Raw genomic sequence first — 17,346 nt, forward strand, 5'->3', positions numbered from 1 at the left:
ATATCACTGCGCCCTTAGCAACACCCTTAGCAACACATAAACATATAATGAGACAAAGTCTAAGAACAGTTTGTTGTTTTTATTTGAGCTTTCATGTTGTTGTTCGCAGTCAGGGACTATTTTTTCTAGCGGAAGGAATGCTTTTATTGATTTAACTTCATGAAAGTTGCACTAATATTTTTTTTTACTTTAATATTGTGTGGTAACCGTTTTATAAAAGCAATAAGGTACTCGAGGCAAGTGCTGTATCGTGAATAAGTAACGGCTGAAGGGGTTGCAGGCACTCCGCTTCGCGTCGTGCCTAACAACGCCCTTCAGCCGTTACTTATTCACGATACAGCACAGCCTCTCGTACCTTATTGCTTACATAAAACTTACCCATTGTTTTACAGACTTAAGAATTAAGGCTAGTCCTAGACTAAAACAAATGTTTGAGCTGTCTCAACTAAAAATAACTTGCACAAATAGATCTTTAAATATGCCAGTGCCATTGATCTGTCTAAAGATACACACCAGTGCAATGTCTTTTTTTATAAAATAAAAAATTCTTAATTTAAAAGGTTGTAAAATTTATTTGATTAACCAAGGTCTGCCCTGTACCTTGCAGTCCGCCATATTTAAGTGATTTCCAGCCGGGGATGTTGTAACAGCCTCCTCCGTCCTCCTTCTCCTCAGCATCACAGCGAAACAGTAGCACATTCAAATCAGCCAGAGTCAGTTTAGACATAATCCTGATGGAGAAGAAATTAGACAAAGCTTCTCCATTACTTTCAATATTAAAACAATGCTGTATGAAAAAACACATTCAGATCCTGTATTTACACTAGACCGTATTTTCCGGACTATAAGTCGCTCCGGAGTATAAGTCGCATCAGTCAAAAAATGCATCATGAAGAGGAAAAAACCATCCATAAGTCGCACTGGACTATATGTCGCATTTATTTAGAAAATTATAATTCTTTTGGGGGACATTTTGTTTGTTAAGTCTTTAAAATATTTTTATTTATTTATACCCGTGTCATTAACAGAATGAAGCAGACAAACTCACCTTAACTTTTTTTTTATAAATCCATTATCCTGCCCAATTAAAACATAAACATTGCAAATAACACCAGAATTAACAATTAATTTACGTACACATATCCTAAAAATTAATCTTGTGTAACTGATACGCTGTAAACCGATTTTGAATGTAAGTCAATGACGCCCTCTGCCGGTTGGGCATACCAAGATGGCCGCTCGAACTTTGCGCTGGCTTCACCTCACACTGTTACGCTAAGCGTTCTATGCGCAATCAGTTCTATGCTCTGCCAGTTACAGGAAATTCTGCATGCCTAAAATTCGGTATTAACACCCCTTTATAAATAGCTGTCTGAATGGAAGTCAAACTACTCAGGGTTCTTTCATTCACAAATGTATTCAAATGTGGAAAGTTTATTGAAAAGAAAGGCTGAAACGACTCTGAACTCACTGTGCAAGTGGGGTCTTCAGTGCATCAGGTGTGCTTTGATCAGGAAGACTGCCCGCTTTATATAAAGGGTTAAACTGAATGAGATGATGCCTCAACACACCGACCAGCTCCTGGGATTTGGGGTCCAGACTTACTCTGAAACAGAAAGGCACTCAGATGTTAACCACCTCACCTCTTATACAAAATAAACGTCTGGATTTAAAGGAATAGTCTACTCATTTTCAATATTAAAATATGTTATTACCTTAACTAAGAACTGTTGATACATCCCTCTATCATCTGTGTGCGTGTACGTAAGCACTTTTGGGAGTACTTCGACTCGCCTGAAAAGTCCGCTCCCCTTCTCACTCTCATAATGGGAGAGGGAGGGTGTTACTGCGCCGAGTCGAAGTACTCCCAAAAGTGCTATTACGCCATAAAATATAGTTCCTCTTTTAAATCCGCTTAGAAAAGCGCTACGTTTTATTTTGTACCACCAAACTTGCTCGTATAACTACTCGTCTTAAATAGGAAAAACGTTGATGTGTTTGGTCACTTCTAACTTTATCTCTAAATGGTACAATTGAATGAATGGGCTAAATGCTATCGAAACGTCGCAGCGCGCTCCAGCGCTTACGTGCACGCACACAGATGATAGAGGGATGTATCAACAGTTCTTAGTTAAGGTAATAACATGTTTTAATGTTGAAGAGGAGTAGACTATTCCTTTAATTCAATGCTGAAAGTCAAAATGTTGCCATAAGGCAGTGGTTCTTGTCAGCTGGTGACCCATAGGTGTGTTCTGTACAGCAAAGAAAAAATACTCCAAATGCAAAAAAATTAACCAATTATTTATTTGTCAAAACCAGTTGAGAACGTCTGCCGCAGGGTGAACCTCAAATGGCAATATTCAAAAGCCAACTTACTTTTTGACAATTCTGAGTCAATTCAATAAAACCTTTGAAGACTTACTCTGAAAGCGATGACGCTTCCAGGCGTGAGGCGCTCGAACACGATCTCCTGTACAAATTCGCTGCGTCCCCGAGACGTCACGCCGGCCTGTCTCACCACCTTACTGTCCTTCAGCTAAGCACAAACAAAGAACCCACTGAGGCTCAGAGATAACTTTGACTCGTGCAGTGTTGACACTATAGTCAATCAAAAGGCTATACAAGTCCAGGCGGCAGACATTTACAGCCAGGCAGGAAAGAGGAGGATTACCAAAACAAGTCATTGAGATGAAACCAGAGATCTTTAAAAGTTGTGGTGCTACAACCGCAGGGTAGGGGTCGAGCATTTCTCAGTGAAGTCTATTGTGTCAGCCTGGGACAGTTATAATTAAAGCAGTCTTACTCTACTCAGGTTACGAGCTCTTACCTGGATGTGCTCTTTAATCTCAACTGTGTACTCAGGCATGCCATTAATGCTTCTCTCATCTTTTTTGTAAGTACCCGCCTGCCTCTCCACCGTACGCGCCTCCAGCACAACCTCCTCTATCTTACCTGTGAGAGAGGATTTGTTTTGAGAGATCTGTCAAGGTTTTGGCTTCACCTCATGTAATTAAGACCACGAACACAGAGACGGTAAAAAAGCAGTAATCCGCAGTGTATCTATATTACAAACTTGATCCACTTAAAAAACAGTTCACCCAAATTCAGTCATTATTTATGCCCACAAAATTATTATTTTTTAAACTACTACACAAAACCCTCCCAAAAATTCACTTTACAGTGACCATTAGCCTTAAAATAAAATATTTCTTAAAAAAATACTTCCACAAAATTACCATTATATGGGTTTTAAAGGACAAGTTCGGTATTTTACACTTAAAGCCCTGTTTTCAGATTGTTTGTGATGAAGTAAAACGGTTTTGACTGAAATTTGGACATATGATGCTGTCCCGAGAATTTTCGGGTGTTTGTTCTATCACCTCTCACCTCTACAATGGGTGTATAGGTGCACTGGAACAATCCTTTCTAAAATGCATTAAACTTTCGTTTACAAAGACGTGAAACTCAGCGAGTGGTCAGGGGTGTTCACTGATATGCTCACACAAAAATCGCTGCAAAAGATGCTTTCCAACAGGTGTTTTAGCATTCGTTGTAAACTTGTGGACCTATTTTTCCAAACGCCTCACACCCGTACATTCTTCCGTTGAGAGCTTGAATAATAGACACTCCAGCCCAGTTGGTGGCGATAATCCGCCTTTGCCAATTGCAAGAATACAAACACACAGCACATCTAATACAAGTCAATGGAGTTGGACAAAAACTACAATAAAACCTGTTGGAAAGCATCTTTTGCAGCGATTATTGTGTGAGCATATCAGTGAACACCCCTGACCACTCTGTGAGTTTCACGTCTTTGTAAACCAAAGTTTAATGCATTTTAGAAAAGGATTGTTCCAGTGCACCTATATACCCATTGTAGAGGTGGGAGGTGATAGAACAAACACCCGGAAATTCTCGGGACAGCATCATATGTCCAAATTTCAGTCAAAACCGTTCTATTTTATCATAAACAATCTGAAAACAGGGCTTTAGGTGTAAAACACGAACTTGTCCTTTAAAGGAAAACACCACAGTTTTTCAATATTTTACTATGCTCTTACCTCACTTACCCAAATTACTACCAAATTACTTTTTTTTCCGCTTAAAAAATGGCCACGTTTTTTTTTGCCACCATACTTACTTGTGTAACTACTCATGTAATGGTCTTAAAATTGTGAAAACATGGAAGTGTTTGGTGGCTTCTAAATTCATTCCTGTTTGGATCCTAAGGAATGAATGGGGCTAGGCTAAATGCAAACACATTGACGACACACTGTACAAAGATTAAGTGCACGAATTGAAAAAAGATAGTGATGTATTAACTCGTCTAAGTTGAGGTAAGAACATAGTCAAATATTGAAAAAAGGTGGTGTTTTCCTTTAATATAAGAGTGGTTTAATAAAAAAAGTTCAGAATCTCTCATGAGAAACAGTGAATCTCTGACGTACCAGGGATGCACATTGGTGGAACCTCATCTGGGTAGTGATGGTGTTTAGGGTTCTTGAAAGCAGTGCGGCACACAGCCACCACAGACTGGTGCGTACTGGGACAATGCCGAGTGACGGCCACAATGTCCTCATCCACTTGGTCCACAAACACCTTGAAAAATGCATAGATTATTGATGTGCACCTCCTCAAATGAAAAGCTTAACTGGCACAAGTTTCAACTGAGCATTAGGGAAACCTAAATCTATAACATTGATACCGTACCTGAACATCTTCAAGACACCACTGCTTTACATTTACAGTACACTAGTTAGCACGTTGCATGGTATACCAAATGTTTGTTAATATAAACAAACCTGAATATACCTCATGGCCATGGGATCTGGGATTTAGTTCACCTGGTTAAAGCCTTTTGCTGCCAGTTCCTGGTGTAGCCTATTGAGGGCCAGCTTTCCAGCAATGATTCCCGACTGGAAGTTGACCTCAGAGGGGGACGAAGGTTTAGCCTGAGGATTCCATTTGCAATAGAACCGCTCCTCCGTTACAACAGAGATCTGATAGCAGAAACAGTTACTCTTTCAAGATCGAACCCAAATCTATTATAGATGCATCATTCAACACAGGAGAAGATTTTGTGTGAAGTTAATCTCTTGCCTGATGGGGGACTAACTCATCATAGCCTCTGGTGCTTCCAGTGGCACAGCAGGCCATAGAAACAATAGCAGAGCTCGGCAATGAATCGTACGCCGAGCGGACCTACAACACAGAACATCCATATTAAAACTAGCTCAAACAATCCCACCGAAATGTTTGCTGTACATCATCATTGTTCAGTGTTTGAAATAGCACACCTGAATAGGGCACTCATTATCATGTGTGACATCCAGGAACATAGCATGGGCGATGCTTGGCACCAGGGGTCTGAGACTGGGCTGCAGGAAAGCCCCCACAGGCTCACCTCCATACCGGTAGACCAGCCTGCCCTCCTCATGACTGTCTCCAGCACTCATGGCCTCTACAACAGCACAAACAACCACTAATAACACCACACAAAGTATAAACGCTTACATTTTACTTAGGAACGTGATTGTTAATGGGTTCATGGTCAAGCTGTCAAGCTGTGTGAGTCGTGCATTGCTACAACCCCCCATGATTTTTTCTTATGGATTAAAATATATGTGCTTGATGTTATACTTTCTTTTAAACAGAATGTAAGACTGTTAACATTAAAATAGTCTTGATTCTAACATTGCGCTTTCATTAATGAAATGTTTTAAACTTTGATGCCGTAGTACTATAGTTCTCCAGACGCGTGATTTGTTACTTCAGACGTTCTTCATACCTAAACTCGTCTCTTACCCTGCTCGAATAGCTCATATTTTTAAAGGAAACATGAGTAAATCTCTCTGAAGACTAAAAACAGCACAGACTTCGCCAATAAAAAAGTTTTAGATCCTTTGACAATTGTAAGGGAATGAATTTTCGAAGTCTTTGCTGAGGTTGTACATTGGAATAAATATGTTTTCCTAAACCCCCATGATTGTTCTCTGGATTAAGAAACATGACGCATGTTTTAAACTTATAAAACAGTTAAAGGGGACATATCATGAAAATCTGACTTTTCCCGTGTTCAAGGGCTCAAATCGTGTCCCCGGTGCCTCTATCAACCCAGAAAATGTGGAAAAAAAACAACCCAGCAACTTAGTTTTGGTGAACCATTCTCTGCAAACGTGAAAAAATAGAGCATTGAAATTTGCCGTGGTTGGATAGTGCAGGTAAAGTGGCGGTATTATCCCCTTCTGACATCACACATGGATAATAGACCCTTTTACTGTTTGTATACAATGATGACATGGCAACGCATGCCCGCAGTTTGGCAATGGATGTATGGCAAGAATCAGCTGTGAAGCAACACAGACAAAGAAAGTTATTTTTAAAAGTTGACTATCAACTTTTTCAACACAGCTACCAGATCCGTGTACTATAATAGAGTGGATAGAAGACGTTAGCAGATGCCCAAATATAAAGTGGCCAGATACATATAAACGTATATTAGTATATTATATTAGTGCAACCAAACGCAACAACCAGACATTTTGATGCTAAGCGTTAGAACCAATGGAGAATAACACCACTTCTCTTGCCAAAATGCGCGCGCAGGCTATTTGATCTGCACTATCCAACCATAGCACTGCTATGTACAGCAGAGATCAGCTCATTTGCATATAAAAAGACACACCCAAAAACGCCACATTTTTGCTCACACCTACAAAGTGGCAATTTCAACATTTTATAATAAATTATCGATGGGGTATTTTGAGTTAATATTTCACGTACGTACTCTGGGGACACCAAAGATTAAAAAAGACTTGTGAAATGTCCATTTAAAATATTCAATATATTTAGCTGTCAAAGTATTTACAAATAACTTTATTTTTAAACTAGCCAGTTTGTTAATTCACTAAGGGACCCAGACCCCATTTTAACTCTTTCCCTGGCAGCGTTTTTTTTTTTAAGTTGCCAGCCAGCACCAGCATTTTTATGATTTTCACAAAAGTTTGATGCCTTCCAAAAAATTTTCTTCTTTAAATATATAAACATAGATATATATCAAATGAAATTTAACATTTTATAATAAATTATCGATGGGGTATTTTGTGTTAATATTTCACGTACGTACTCTGGGGACACCAAAGATTTATTTTACATCTTAAAAAAGTCTTGTGAAATGTCCATTTAAAATACTCAATATATTTAGCTGTCAAAGTATTTACAAATAACTTTTTTTTTAAACTAGCCAGTTTGTTAATTCACTAAGGGACCCAGACCCCATTTTAACTCTTTCCCCGCCAGCGTTTTTTTTTTTAAGTTGCCAGCCAGCACCACCATTTTTATGATTTTCACAAAAGTTTAATGCCTTCCAAAAAAATTTCTTCTTTAAATATATAAACATACATATATATCAAATGAAAAAAACACAGACCCTATGCTTTCAAAAAAAAAGTTTCATCCTACCTTAATTTGTTCTCTTTTTATCACCTCTCAAATATGAGTAGGTTTCTTCAAAAATACCAAATTTTAAAGGGACAATAAGTAGGATTTACCCTCATCTAGTGGTAAAATTGTATTTTGCATTCAAACGAATAGTGCTCTCTAGCGCCTCGCTTTTCCAAATGCGTGTTGCAACTACGGTAGCCGTTATGATCTCCACTGATCTCATTGTCCGTTTCAGCTACTTCACGTGCTCTGAATAAAAACGCGTTGTGGAAACGCGTTGGTAGGCTAGTGCTTTTTGTCCTTCTCTGCTATTATAGTTTATCAGTATGGCGGATGGTCCTGGAGGGCCACTGTCCTGCAGAATTTAGTTTCAACCCTAATCAAACACACCTGCATTTCATTTCCAAGTAATCCTGAAGACTTTGTTATTTGATTTTTTTATTTTTCAGGTTTGTTTAATTAGGGTTAGAACCAAAGCAGGACAGTGGCCCTCCAGGACCAGGATTCCCCCCCCCATGCCCTAAGGGGATACTTCCGGGCTTTATACGTTAGGCAAGAGGTGAATAATAGAGAAAATATGGATTACCGGTCATTGTCATTGACAGTGAAGCGTTTTCTCTTAATTGACGAGTTATCTCGTCAACGGCAGGAAAGAGTTAAAACCATTTATGTCGAGGTTATATGACCCAGCTAAAGTCAATTTTTGGTGATTTACTGTTTTCTACATAAAACGATTCAACATAATGTAAATAACATTCTGTGAAAATAATCCATGTTCATGATGTTTAAAAATGTAAGTAGATTTCACATCATACTCCAGTGTAAAACACAGAACACAGCATCAGTGCAGGCCAGGTCAAATTCAACACCGAAGGTTTAAAATGTATTAATATCTAGTGTTAGGATGTCATACCTCTGATGAGTGAAGAGATTCCTAATTTAGTCACAAAGACATTATCCAGCTCCTCGCTGCCAGTGAAGAGCTCAGCCACCACGTACAGTTCAGGCCTTATAGTGCGGGCAGCGTCCAGCATGAACTGCAGCGAGCAGGGTTAGGCAAACCACAGGCAAGAGCGAATGTTAGTGGATCAGATGGGGTGCAAGAAATAGGTTCAGAGGGGGGAAATCAAGTCTCAAATTGAATCAAAACCAGCCAGGAAGCAGAGAAGATTTTCCAAGAGCAGAAAAAAGTTTGGAGATAAAAGTTTGCAGATGAACAGGAAATGGAAAAGGTGATTGTCAAACAAGAACAGAAAGGGATGCAATGAAAAAAAAAGAGACAAACAAGACTTGATTAGTGTCATGCCTACAGACCTCTGATGAGACTGGTTATTCCCAGCCGGTTTACAAACACATTGTCAATCAGCTCACTGCCTGTAAAGAGCTCGGCTATCACATAGAGATTGGGTCTGACTGCTCTTGCTGCTGCTAGCATGGTCTGCAAGGCACAACACCAGTTGACAGTGAGAGAAAACTGTCTGCTGATTCAGGATCAACAACAAGGATGGTATGAATACAGAAATACTTTTTTAGGGTCTTATTGTGGCAGAGCCAATTAAAATGTTAAGAGGGCAGTTAAAAACCTGAACTACTGGCTTGGACAACTGAATACATATTTTTATTATCGAGTCCTGCTGATGCAAAAATGTTTTGTTAATATACCATTACAATTTTTGTCAATAAGCATAAAATTGAGAATAAGACACTTAAAGGTTTTTAGTATCAAGTACATTTAATGACAGATTAATTGGCACCCAAGGAGCAACCCCCAGCCAAAATGTACTAATAATAAAGACAGTTACTAATGACTTCATCATTTAAAAATGTGTAAAGAAAAGAAAATCAATCCTGCCCCCCATGTCTGATCTTTAACACATTGTTAATCTTAAACACATAATTTGTCTTTCAACAAGCCAATGGTAATAATGTGTCTTTTGACAGCCGTGCTGTACCTCAGCCACATGCAGTGGAGTTGAATGGCAGTTGTCCAGACGAACTCCCACAAAGTGTTTGGCTGTGATCTCTGTGTATTTCTGCATGTGGGCCCATAGGTACGGGCAGTCTTCAGGCCCGTTGCCATAGCGCAGTTTAACGCTGTCGCCCCAGCAAATCAGCTCCCTCCTGATGTAGACATTGGAGCCTGACCAGAATGTGAAGAAAAAGTTACTTTGATTTAAAATGGTTTGGCAAGTGTTGCAGATGCCTCGACTTTAGACTCTGAATTGACATCGCCACCTTGTGGTTGCAGATGAAGTAGCATTCAATCTGCTCTGAATATTTTACTATTTAAAGGGATAGTTCACCCAAAAATGAAAATTCTGTCATCATTTACTCACTCTCATGTTGTTACAAACCTGTATAAACCCCTTTGTTCTGATAAACACGAAGGAAGATATTTTGAGAAATGTTTGTAACCAAACTGTTTGTGAGCCCCATTCACTTCCATAGAAGGAATAAAGAGTACTATGGAAGTGAATGGGGCTCATGAACGGTTTGATTGCAGACATTCCTCAAAATATTTATACAGGTTTGTAACAACATTAGAGTGAGTAAATGATGACAGAATTTTCATTTTTCATTTCATTTCCGTAATTTCTTTAAAAATGCAAAATATATTGCTTTTGCCAACAATATTGTATATTGTTGTAAATTTTACATTTACTATACAGTAACATCTACTCTACATTTTTTTATTATTATTTGTTTAAACTACAGAATGTTAGTTTTGTTATCATTTTGAATATTTATAAACGAAAACAATTATGTAAGCATCCATTTTAATGCAAGTTTATTCTTAGCTTCAATTAATAATTTTACTGTTTTATGTAACTTACTTTATTTAACTACAGTATGTAAGCTATATATTTATTTATATAAAAATATTACAAATTACAAATAATTTCAACTTTCTTGACTAGTAAGGAGTTGCTATAAATTATGAAAATAAAGCTTAGTGAAAAAGGCTAAAAAACACCAAAAAAGAATACTAATTGTACCTGCTGTGTTGATTGTATCTTAAAAGAGTTTACATCATTCGAAATCACAAGAATCTAAGCTTTTCAAAGATATGTGACATGTCTAACTTAATGTTTTTGAGTTGTTGTATTTAAGGCAACATTTACATGGAAACAATCTTTTTTTTTGGTGGGGGGATCTGCCCGCATATGGTGACGCAAAAGTGTGTGATATTCGATGCAGTGTGCACTCCAGGCGGCTAGGTGGCAATGTGAAGCACTGACACACAACAAGACCAAGTCACGCACCTGCGTACAACCTTCTTCCTTGTTCTCCCAGGTCTCGTCCAAAGCCGTCTGGTTTGCCTCCGACAAATTGTGCATCAACAATTTGATAGAGGTAATAAATGCACCTTCTCTGATCAGCAATACTAGCTGTAAATATTTCGTACAACTGCTGGAAAGACTCTTGTATTATCAGAGCTGCTATGGCAACTTGAAGGTCCGTCGTATGGAAATAATCCGACATGTTTGTTGTTATTTTACCGAACTGGCGCATGCCTGTGATGTAAACGCGTACACGACGAGAGCCACCGCGTTTTTACCCTTTAGGCGGGAACGCGACGGTAGAGCGTTTTTAAGAATTCCACTCTGGAGAGTGGCTTCACTTTTTTTGCGTTTTTAAGGCCCAAAAACGCTGTCGCCGTGTAAACGAAAGACACATCCGATAAAATACTTTTACGTTTTCACCCTCAAGAGTTTTCTGTCAAATAATGCAGTGTTCCTCCCTTGGTACATTGGAACTTTAAAGGGTTAAGCTAATTTAACTTTATTTGTATCATTTATAGCAACTCCTCACTATTTAAGAAAGTTGAAAGTTGATTAAACTTAAACATTTAAGTGCAACAAGGATTTTTTTTCAGTGTACAATTCTAATTAAAGAGTCCATTATTAGTAAACACGATTAGAAATGGCAGAATGTTAAACCTGGTTCTGCAAAATTTCTCAACGGGTCATCCCCCATGACCCAGCCATTATGGGCCAGGAAGTGACAGGACTTTTCTGGTTGATTCATCAGCTTCAGATCCTCCTCAAGGGTTGACGACTCAAACGGGAACGTGAAATATCTGAATGCAGACAATGTATTTAGAAACACAATTATCACTACACGCAGGAGTACTTCAATGTGATGAATTCTAAAAATAGAAGCTGGTAAAGTGATCTGAAGATTATCACATAGCCTGTATTTAATAACAGTAATATCTTGTGACCAGAGGGTCTTTCCTGGTGATAGGGCCCAGCTTGGGTCCATGACCAGCAAGTCTCTCATAGGTCACAGTTCCATCAATGCAGTTAAGAGCCTGATGATACAGAAATGACATGACTTCAGTAAAGCACATGACATTAAAGTTAAAGGTGCAGAGAGGGACTCACCTGCTCCTGATGGTGTTGAAGTTCTCTGAACTGTTCATCATTTAACTCTTCCAGTCGCCTCCTCAGGCAGGTACAGCAGTCTTCAATGGCACTAGGACTGTTACTACAACACCAACAACAACACAATTCTTTAACCTGACATGCTTCCAAAAATGATAGATGCAGATCTGGACAGGAAGAAACGGATCCCAAAAATGAAAGTACTTCAGAATTTGATCTGACATGCCTGACATTCATAACAGTCTGTGTAACATTCAATGGCATACAATGGTTTAAGGAACAGAAAAGTTTGCTTATAGCACAAATTGACAACCCTTTTATCTTATTATTACAGCATTTATTTTGGGTGTTAACATACCCAAAAAATCCCACAGGATATTTAATACATTTTTCCTGTTGTGTTCAACAGAACAGAACAGAAAAAGTCAAATGGCTGGAGTATTTTTTATTATATTTAGGTGACCTTATCCTTCAAATGTCTATGAATAATGTTTGTGCATACTGCAGGTCTAAAATGAATGTGTGGAATACAGTACTACAACAAAGCATAACACACAGTCCATGATAAATATACCCAGTAAATTCTTTCAACGTACTGACCTATGGGGCACAAAGGTCTCCAGAGCGGAGTTCATGTCCACTGTGTTACCAAAGCGCTTGTACTGAGGGTCCTGTATAATCTTTAGCTGCGGTTTTTCATCATTCTCACTCCTCTCTGGTTTGGCTCCTGTACAGACAAAACCAAATCAGTTTACAAGCTTTCATTTTCATTCCACTAAATTCAAGTAGGCTATCTGAAAATGTTCATACATTCTTAAAACGAATGTGTTAAAACAACACATGTAATGTCTAGTTAAGGACAACACATTTAATGTGTCGTACTTACACATTGTTTTTAACACACAATGTGTTAAATAGGATAACACAAAACAATGTGTAAAAAAATAACACATCCTTTCTTAGAGTGTATGAACTCACCATCTTGGAGTAAATATCTAAACTCCTCCACCGCAGGCTCCACTTTGACTTGAAAGAACTCCCAGAGTTTAATTTTGGGATATACATCCTGCCAGAGGATTCCACGTAGATGCTAATAGAAGCAAAAACATATTACACATTGAAATAAAAGAAAATAAGAAGTTATACAGCCAAAGCAATTTCATTCTAATGTATCTCTCTACACACTCACATGGAGGTGTTCGTGATTCTGGATAAGGGCTGGAAGACCCCTGTCTTTGTATTTGCCATCAGCTATTTCACAGGAAAAGTGCCACAAAGCTCTGTCCAGCACCCAGGCTGGCTTCAGGTGAGGGGAGTTAACCAGGTTATAACCACACTCTGGATGTTTCTGAATCCATTTGCTGTTAGCAGCTGTGGAAAACAAAATTTTAAGATGAACCTGGCATCACAGGAAATTAAATTATGGGGATTTTCATAATATGATGACTTTTTCCATGTTACAGTAAGTGCTATAATTGGTTCCCCATTGCTTCTGTCAACCCTGAAAATGTGAAAAAGAAGAACCCAGTAACTTAGTTTTGGTAAACCATTCTCTGCAAGCAAGTGAAAAAATAGGTCATTGAAATTTGGCTTCCCTTGTGATGTCAAAAGGGGATCTTATTATAATAATATCGGCCCTTAATCTACACTATCCAACCATGGCACTGTCATTTTGAGCTAAAACTTCACATACAGTATGTACTCTGCCCTACAAAGGCAAAATACCTTAACTCGCCAGAGTGTGAAACTGAGAAAAATGACTTTAAAGTTTAGACTTATAGTGGGTTTCAGTTGTCAGTTAATTTCTTCTTTATTTTTATTTTCTCGAAAAAACATAAAATTGACCCCAGATACTAATGCAAATAATAAAGGGGGTCTTGAATGTCTCAAAAATATCAATAAGTAATTTTTGACCAAAAACGAAGTTACTGCCTTTTGCCTTTGTAGGGCAGTACTCTGGGGACACCAAATATTTATTTGTAACACTTTTCCACGTGTCATGAACATGGAGGAGATTTTATGCACGTTTATGAAAATTGTCATTTAGTGTCATTTGTTTAATTATGTCATTTGTTAATGCAAAGATGACATTGTTTGAGATGTCTTTGTTATGACAACTTGACATTAACCAATACATCATTACTTGTTTTAAATCTGTCATAAACATGAGATAGCAGAATAATTATCAAACTTAAAAAACTACCTAGCTTTATGGGTAAACATTACATTAAACTGTCATTTAAATGTCATTAAGTATTAATACTATGTCAAATAATTTTATAGCAGCATCATGAATATTTTTCTTGACCTCAACAATTATAAAATTTGGCTGACGGTTAATTGCCTAATAAATTTTGACGGTTATGACAATTAATTGCCTGTTTAGGGCTTTGACGGTTTTGACGATTAATTGTCTGTTTTATTGCTTTGACATTTAATTCTCATAATGTTTTTGTTTGTTCATGAAATAATTTTCACACATTGTTGTGATTATTAAAAATCTTTTGAAAATGTTTGTTTTACCTGGCAGTTCATACTGCTTATCAAAGTTTTGCAGCATTTCTTTAAATGCTGTTTTTTCCACTGTATTGAATGGCTTTGGAATGTATCGCGTCACACTATCAGTTAAGGAGCGCCATCTGATACTGTCTCGCTGCAGCTCCCCTTGTGTTTTTTAGAGAGCTATGCAATCATTGCGGTGATCTGAAATCATTGCGATGAGGTCAAAACAATCGTGATGAGACGTTTATTTAATCATTGTGACAGCCCTACCTCAACTACAGTGGTACAAATTGAACTTAAGATGTCAATAAGTGATAATACTATGTAAAATAATTTTAAATACCTTAACAAAATTCAACAGACACGTCAAAAGATTATACTTAACTTTATGGTTATTAACTTTTTGTGCATGTGCACAATACATAAAAAACCTGACAACTATTTAATATATTTAATTAATTTAGTTAATTCATTTAATGTAATTAACTGTTTTTGCAGCGATATGGACCCAACGCTGCATGGCTTAAGCCAGTGTTTCCCAACCCTGGTCCTCGGGCACCCCCTCCCAGAAAGTTTTAGACGTCTCCTTATTTAACACACCTGATTTAACTCATCAGCTCGTTAGGGACACATGTTTACCATTTTAGAAGGAGGCTGATGAGTCGAATCAGGTGTTTTAAATAAGGAGACATCTAAAACTTTCTGGGAGGGGGTGCCCGAGGACCAGGATTGGGAAACACTGGCTTAAGCCATTATTGTACTGTTTTCATTTAATTTTAGGTGAATCAGTCACCAAATGCAAAAAATATCATTTCCATTTATTAACACTTAATGACATTTTAATGACAACTTCCAATTTGTATCACTGGTTAAAAGTGCTCGGTTATGTTGTCTTGGTAATGTCAAGTTGTCATGACAAGTTATGATGTTTTGGTTAATGTCAAGTTGTCATAACAAAGACATCTCAAACAATGTCAACTTTGAATTAAAAATGGCATAATTGAACAAATAACACTTAATGACAGTTGTCATAAACGTGCATAAAATGTCCTTCATGTTCAATGACACGTGTCATGTCATGATTATAAAGATGTCATGTCAGTCTTATGAACACCCCTTTAAGTAAAGCGACACCGATTTATTTTACATCTTTAACAAGTCTTGTGAAATGTCCCCTTTAATGTAGCCTCAGACTTTTGTATCTCACTGTATTTACACTACATACATTGAATGCACATACTACACATAAGTTTAAGTGTGTGGCATTTACACAGCCCTAGATAAGGTATCACACACTCCCTGACCTTTAGCTGTGCTGAGCTCTGGCAGGAATGGTGAACTATGAACTTTGTTTTCCATGAACCTTGACTATACCACATTTATGCACAGAGAGAAAGACTAAAGAAAAATAAGCATGAGCTATGCCTGAAATTGTCTCTATTCCCTTATATACAGTGCACTTTCGAATATCAGCCATTTTGTAGTGGTGTCCAAAACCATGAGAATGTCTAGTACATACCCTCAATCCCATAATGCACTGCTGCAAGAATTATTCAACCAATGTGTTCTTAACAACTAAATAATACCTATAATTCATTGTGAAGTTCATGTCAAATACGTTCTAAAATGGCAAGATTTTTGCAGTCTATTTATAAGGCATGGATGAAAATACAATTTTAAATAATAAATCCAAGCCGTATGTTTGCTCACTCTTTTCTTAGGTTATATCCCATCATCCACTATACAGGCAGTGAATCGTAAATTTCCACACTAGGCTTCTACAAACCTCCACAGTCAATGTGTTTGAAGGTTCTTCTTTAGCATTCTGCTCACATAGTGGGACTCACTAACAGCCCCACACAACAGCTGAACTGCAGCACAACACCATATCAGACAGGGTGAGCATTTCACCAACAGCTCTGGACCACTGTAAGAAGTCTATTTTTAGAAAATGAAGTCAAAGCAAAAGCTCTCGTTGTGAGCTTATATGCAAAAGTTACAGTAAATTATGTTGGAACTGTGGCCCAAGGAATACAAGAGCTCCGGTTGGACTCTGAATGCCTGAAGCAGCATACAAAATAGTTTAATGTACAGAAAATCTGACCTTTTATGACTTTTTATTCATTTGATCAACGCTGAGGCTGATTTTTTTAGGGGAAAAATGCCACTTACAACAAGCCAATAAAAATACCATATAAGTGTGCTTCCGAGAAACTTGGATCTACTGTACTCTTGGTTTCCCTTCAGCAATAGATCAAACACAGTAACCCACATCAGGCGCAATTGGCTCATTACAAATAGGTGCGATGCAGCAAATACAACACACATAGAACTCCACAGACCTGTATGATTGTAAACTACATCAGTGATGCACAACATATTCCACTCGTTCTTCATCTTCTCCACCAGGTTGCCAGCATCTGTCCAGGTGTATTTTTGCCCAGGAGGTGAGAAGTCTGGGTTGAGCTCCAGTTGATCGGCCAGAGAATAACAGGATCGAGATTTACCCAACGTCTGTAGTGGCGTGAAGTGAATCATATTATATCCTAAAAAAAACAAATTTGATTACAAAGTTATCTTGTGGGATATTTCAGCATATTTCACCAAAGAGATTAAGCTGTATTGAACCTATTTTCAACTGCTGGGGGGGTCCGCTGACATTGACTTAACGTAGCACCTTCTTTTATACATTACATTATTACTTAGCTCACTAGTTGAATCTTAGCTGGGTGATTCTCGCGAAATTAGACTTATGGGGTGTCATGAACCATTTTGATAAAAATGTAAATGCAAAGTAAGAGTATCAAAATAAGAAGCATGCAGTTACAAACATCTCTTTATGTACTATTTTGCACATGATTTCAAATGACATCATACATACCAATTTTATTGTTTTTTCCACATTTAGGGGACATTTTTATTACCCAATGATTCCATGACTGGATTTTGGTTCTTTGATTGACATGAAAATATTTATAATTAAAAAATCTAAAAAATAAAAAGCTTCAGTGCA

General features: G+C 37.7%; 1 protein-coding gene across 4 annotated transcripts in view; it reads right to left on the bottom strand.

Moving 5' to 3' along the window:
* Positions 1-17,346, bottom strand: part of agla (amylo-alpha-1, 6-glucosidase, 4-alpha-glucanotransferase a) — a 30,141-nt gene that overhangs the window by 9,780 nt on the left and 3,015 nt on the right. For 3 of the 4 annotated variants that reach the window (XM_073876436.1, XM_073876441.1, XM_073876446.1), the window contains exons 5-21: positions 16,676-16,879; positions 13,021-13,202; positions 12,810-12,921; positions 12,432-12,558; positions 11,832-11,934; positions 11,656-11,758; positions 11,385-11,519; positions 9,396-9,583; positions 8,357-8,480; positions 5,298-5,461; positions 5,101-5,202; positions 4,845-5,000; positions 4,449-4,599; positions 2,828-2,952; positions 2,415-2,536; positions 1,472-1,597; positions 601-731 (exon numbers count right to left, since the gene is read on the bottom strand). In XM_073876436.1, the coding sequence (XP_073732537.1) occupies positions 601-731; positions 1,472-1,597; positions 2,415-2,536; positions 2,828-2,952; positions 4,449-4,599; positions 4,845-5,000; positions 5,101-5,202; positions 5,298-5,461; positions 8,357-8,480; positions 9,396-9,583; positions 11,385-11,519; positions 11,656-11,758; positions 11,832-11,934; positions 12,432-12,558; positions 12,810-12,921; positions 13,021-13,202; positions 16,676-16,879 (2,355 nt within the window). Of the gene's footprint in view, positions 1-600; positions 732-1,471; positions 1,598-2,414; positions 2,537-2,827; positions 2,953-4,448; positions 4,600-4,844; positions 5,001-5,100; positions 5,203-5,297; positions 5,462-8,356; positions 8,481-8,757; positions 8,882-9,395; positions 9,584-11,384; positions 11,520-11,655; positions 11,759-11,831; positions 11,935-12,431; positions 12,559-12,809; positions 12,922-13,020; positions 13,203-16,675; positions 16,880-17,346 lie in introns of all 4 variants that reach the window. The other variant, XM_073876447.1, reaches the window with a different exon arrangement.

The sequence above is a fragment of the Misgurnus anguillicaudatus genome, chromosome 2 (assembly GCF_027580225.2).
Source record: "Misgurnus anguillicaudatus chromosome 2, ASM2758022v2, whole genome shotgun sequence".
NCBI classification, from domain to species: Eukaryota; Metazoa; Chordata; class Actinopteri; order Cypriniformes; family Cobitidae; genus Misgurnus; species Misgurnus anguillicaudatus.